This window comes from Austrofundulus limnaeus, unplaced genomic scaffold (assembly GCF_001266775.1).
Source record: "Austrofundulus limnaeus strain Quisiro unplaced genomic scaffold, Austrofundulus_limnaeus-1.0 Scaffold446, whole genome shotgun sequence".
Classification (NCBI taxonomy): Eukaryota; Metazoa; Chordata; class Actinopteri; order Cyprinodontiformes; family Rivulidae; genus Austrofundulus; species Austrofundulus limnaeus.
Window position 1 is genome coordinate 143,072 of NW_013952848.1, and position 5,133 is coordinate 148,204.

Consider the following 5,133-nt stretch of genomic DNA (forward strand, 5'->3'; position numbering starts at 1 on the left):
TATATGCACAACAATGCCAACTAGCGGTGTATGAACCTTTGTACAGCTTAATCCTACAACCGCCGATTGCTGGGGTTTCCTGAAACAGAACGTTGGCTCCTGGTGTAAAAATTAAAAAAGTTGTTGAGGATTGCTAGTTCAGCTGCTTCTTTGTCTTTTTCTTTTGTTTGTTGTAGATTTTTCATTAAAAAAGCATCAATAAAGTAATTTTAAARCTGTTTATTGGAAAACTGAAGCGATGATTTCTGGGTACATGACGGAGTTGATTTGTGACRGGAAACGAAWGCACGGAGTACAGGAAACTATCTGYGAACTTCAAAACAAGAGCTTGGATTTWAAARTTTTYCATGTAGTTGCTCCAGTTGACCACTAGATGTCTGTCTAACCACGTTGGCCGATGCTTCGAACAATTACGTCAAGTATTGAGTTCCAGCGTTTAAACTTTATTTTTAAAAAAAGGAGCTCCGATTGTAAAGTAAAATAAATCATTATGTTGTGGAAATACATGCAAAAAATTTTTTATGGACTACAAACGTTTACTGTTTTTGCTGGAAAAGGGAGTTCTAAACATTGGCTTCCTGCTAAGTTAGCAGACACAAAGCATTGTGGGAAATCAGAAACGTGACCGAAAGCAACAGTCAGCAAGGATGTATACGTTCACAATAAGTGTGTTTATCTGGGAGGGGTGCTGTTGGATAGATCACCTGTTGTGATTCATTGACAGTCATACCTTCTGCTGTTCAAGATAATGATGACTGGTAGATAATTAGTTATTAGTGGTACTGCGTTTTAATTTTAGAAAGCGCAAATCCGCTTATGAATTATAAAAATTAGTAAGACCGCTAAAGCGCAAACTAAATATTTAAGTCCGCAATTAGCGGATTTGCGCTTTAGCGGACTGGTGCCCACCACTGGTTTTGACTAATTCTGTAAGTGGAACAAAAAGAGCAACTACAGGAAGCCAGAAATATACAAGCAGACTCAGTACTAGACACCTGTTTAAATATGAAATACCTATTTTTAGACTTTACAAATAGATCTCCTTTCATCCTCTTAAAGCTCCAAGTGTCCACGGATTGCCCTGTCCAGCATCTAAATACCCATCAGTACTGTAACTGTCCAAAATACCTCAGGACATCCTGTTTGTCTCCAGACCCCCTCTCTCCCAGCCTAAACAACTGGTTCCACATGAAGCAGATTGTGGGGTAGAGAAAATAAATGCAACCATGTGTGCGTGCAAGTGTATAAATGAACTTGTGTGTGTCCGTGTGCACGAGTGACTATGTGTCTGTGTGGGTATATGTACATAACTGAATAGCTGTGTATAAAAAAAGCTCACTTAAAAAAAAGAAGAATTCTTCAAATAATGTGAAAGTCACTCATTGGTATTGCTCAACAAYGTCCCACACAATGCAGACATTTAGCAGAACCCCCACTGTGATCACTGAAGCTCAAACTATAGGAGGTTCTTACTCGCAGACTGAAAGCAGCTGACACTCAGCAACCATCGGTGACAGAAGAGCCAGCGCTGGTRGAGGAAAATTAGAAACGAGGAGAGCCTCGTGGAAAATCGAATTAGCCAAATTGTAAGGCTTCAACAGCTGTCACAAAGCAAAAAATCACCAAGATGACAGAAAACGGGTATGGTTCTGTTTTTGAGAAGAATTTGAGGGGGACGGATCACGGAGCTGTGGGAGAAAGAAGATGTGTCATCTCACAAAGACGCAAAGAAAAGAGATCTGTCAGTGATTATGGACAGAAACACAGATTGTAAGATTTCATACTTGAATACAGATTTCTGACCAGACATGAACTGATTAGAGGTTTTCCACATAAAGATTTTTAGAAATCAGGACAGCCGATGGCTAATATTGAAAACATTAGGTTTTATATCTCTGTCTTTGACTGATAATAGTAAAAGTTTACTGTTTAAACACATTATCCACTAAATAAAGTATGAGGGGGAAATAGCTGAAGGCTAAAAGCTTTACAGTTAACACGTGAAGGCTCAAAACCTTTAAAAACCCTCCCAAATTTTCAAGAAATCAAAGTCTTAATATTTTTTTCAAATGACGCATACTCTTCAAATGCAAAAAGTGAAAGAAAGAAAGRCATAATACACACAACTTTACCTATTTTGTCACATAACTGTCATGTTTTCTTTTGATTTTGTCTCAGCAAAAGTGAAAAAGGAAGTGACATCAAAGGGGAAGTCTTTAAGAAAAGGAACTCTCTGTTCTTTGTTTATTAAAACAATATTATTTGAACTCTGACTCTACTTCATCTCTCTTTAGCTGCGTTTCTATTGACCATGAAAATGTGCAAATTAGAATTTCGAAAATAAATTTACTCAACGAAAACATGTCAATTTAAAAAAAATTACGTTTTTCGACAAATTGTTTTTGCACTAGGATGAGGTGGTTTTTCGGCCGTATCGAAATTGGTGTTTCTCACAAAACTGCAATGGAAACACTTTTTTCGCATCACGGGAGTCACATGATCACAACAGGCTGTTTCTACTGGTGAAAAAGACGACGACGAAGAAGATAACAGGAAGTAGAAGTAGTAGTAATATCACAGAAGTAGTATAAAATAGTAAACTCACCGACTACAATTTCCCAAAAACACAGCATACGTAGCCGCTCCCAAGTAGGGACTTGTCTCTGGAAAGCCTCGATAAAAGACGCCGACGTCTCCTCTGATGATGAGCGCTAGTGTCGTGGTAGCAACATGCTATGTGTTTACATCCATCGCCACCATGTTTGTAATGATTTATCGTGAGAACAAACGTATTCACGTAAGACTTTAATAGCATTTCTTACTTAACGGAAACACCACAGTTGCGAAACTGTGTTTTTCGACATTAACAGAATATCGACAAAGTTTTGTGCACATTTATAATGGAAACACAGCTACTGATAGAGACTCAAAATAATCTAAAGTAACATCAGATTCTTCTCTACAGTCTGTGGTTTTAGCTAGTTAAGTAACACTCTGTTTCCATGCAGACATTTCCCTTTGACATCACTTCCTGTTGCTTGAAATGCAAATATCTCAACAACTGTTCATCTTAGCAGCGTGAAATTTGTTTTGTAAGATGTTCTAAAGGTTGTCTTTCCAAAAATGCCTTTGCATTTATTACTAAAATTTGATGTCACAGGCACTTTAAACAGATATGACATAAATCATCCCAAAGTTAGCATAATAAAACTTCTTAATAAACGTTTTTTTTCTGTGTTTTTTGTGAGTGAATATTCTGGTGAACCTCCATTATCAAAGGAACCACTGTTTGATTAACACAAAGGTGTTATATGGTTATATGTAACAACATGGATGCCCAGAGACGCTTCTGTTATTTAATYGGCTCAGGTTTGACTGATACCCAGAATTAAAAAAAATATAAAAAAGTAATTGGTACTGCTCAAACAATCCAACTCTTATTTTGAAATGAGCAAAAAGAAACAGCTGAAACCCCTGATCATAAAGCTGCCGTGCTGATTCTGTTCCATATTCCCCCCAAAATTATGAACACGAGCAAAGACTTGTTAAARCAATTGATAACAAGTGTTTGTGTTGTTCAAGCGGTCCCTCAGCTGTCCTCAGAGTGTCACAGCCTGACAGACAACAGATGTGATTTATGTTTCAAGTCACAGAAAGCTTCAGTATTGATCCTCTGGTTATTGATCTACTGGCTGATGGGGTTTAAGGACATGGTAAGAGCATTAACACATGCCGCCCGAGAAGATAATTAAAAATAAATCAGTGGGATTGATGTCATACAAGGCCCAGATGTGCATTAATTCACTCATCTTTAACGAGGCAGTTTGGCTCCAGGCTTTGTGTGTGCGTGTGTGTGTGTGTGTGTGTGTGTGTGTGTGTGTGTGCGTGTATCTCTTATCAAACAGAGAGGGGAGAAATGATGAAATATAATGGTTCCACTGAAAAACAGTCAGATATTTTTAATTTATAAAGCTNGTGTGTGTGTGTGTGTGTGTGTGTGTGTGTGTGTGCGTGTATCTCTGTCTAATTAATGTGAGAATAAAACAAACATGTCCAAGAGAAATGAACTCTGGGCTGTGGAAAAAAAAAACCTCCCAGATGTTTTTATCTCGGGGCACATCTGGGGAGGTAAAAATAGCCCCGAACACGCATGTGGCCTCAACTCGACAGTCACACCATGAAAAAAAAAAAAGTTCACACACACAACCTTTCATCACCACCCTTCCTGATCGGCTGAGGAGCTTTGATGGGATTTCCTCGCTCGGTGAAAAAAAAAACACTTCAACGGCCACAGAATCAGAGAAAAAACCTGCTACTTGTTGTCAGGTCAACCACTAAACCCAAACCTCATACGGGCAACAAAAGTTGTTTTTTTTTAATTTAGCGTGTGCCAGTTCCATCATACCATTATATCCATCCTGGTTGACGTCTCCCAGCGGTGCTATGGCCGTCCCGAAGCGCCCAAAAGTGTAGGTGCCGGTGAGAAYGACCCGTTTGGAGAACGTGAGCGGAGCCAGCTGCAGGTACAGGTACACTCGCCCCACCTCCCTGGGTTTGCTCTCCATCTCCCTCTCCATGTAGAGAGGAGCTCCCACCAGGATGTCATCAGTCCTGGGTGGGTTCACAGAGGATTTGTTTTTAAAGAGCAGAGACAGAAAGAGCAGCAGCGAGTGTTTGGAGCGATATTATCTACGTACCCATCTCCATCCAAGTCAGTGACAGCCACTGAGTAACCAAAGTAGGAGGCCATCTGAAGGAAAATAATTTAGATTCAAAACAAAAACCGTCAGAGTGAAACTGTTTTCTGCTACTTTCATTTTCAGAAGCTCCTTGCCTGTTCTCCTGTGAAGTTCTGGATGAAGGTCAGGTTGGTGGAGTTGATCATGGCCACCTGAAACAAGCAATACACTCATCAGAGCATCACAAATCCAACAAAACACAATGAAGGGTTGTGTAAAGTACCTCAAAGTGATACATGAGTAAAAGTACAAGTATCTTATCATAAAAATACTTTGGTAAAAGTTAAAGTCTCTGATAGAGTTTTATTGGATTTATTAAACTTCTTAAGGTGTTTCAAATAAAGTCTTGAGGTACGTGACAAATTTATTATTCATCATGGCGTGTCCACAGACT

General features: G+C 39.1%; 1 protein-coding gene across 1 annotated transcript in view; it reads right to left on the reverse strand.

Annotated features, from left to right (window-relative positions):
• Nucleotides 1-5,133, reverse strand: part of itga8 (integrin, alpha 8) — a gene marked incomplete at its 3' end in the record, with an annotated part of 60,744 nt that overhangs the window by 30,452 nt on the left and 25,159 nt on the right. The window contains 3 exon segments of the mRNA XM_014024916.1: nucleotides 4,406-4,611; nucleotides 4,698-4,750; nucleotides 4,835-4,891. Coding sequence (XP_013880370.1) covers nucleotides 4,406-4,611; nucleotides 4,698-4,750; nucleotides 4,835-4,891 — 316 coding nt within the window.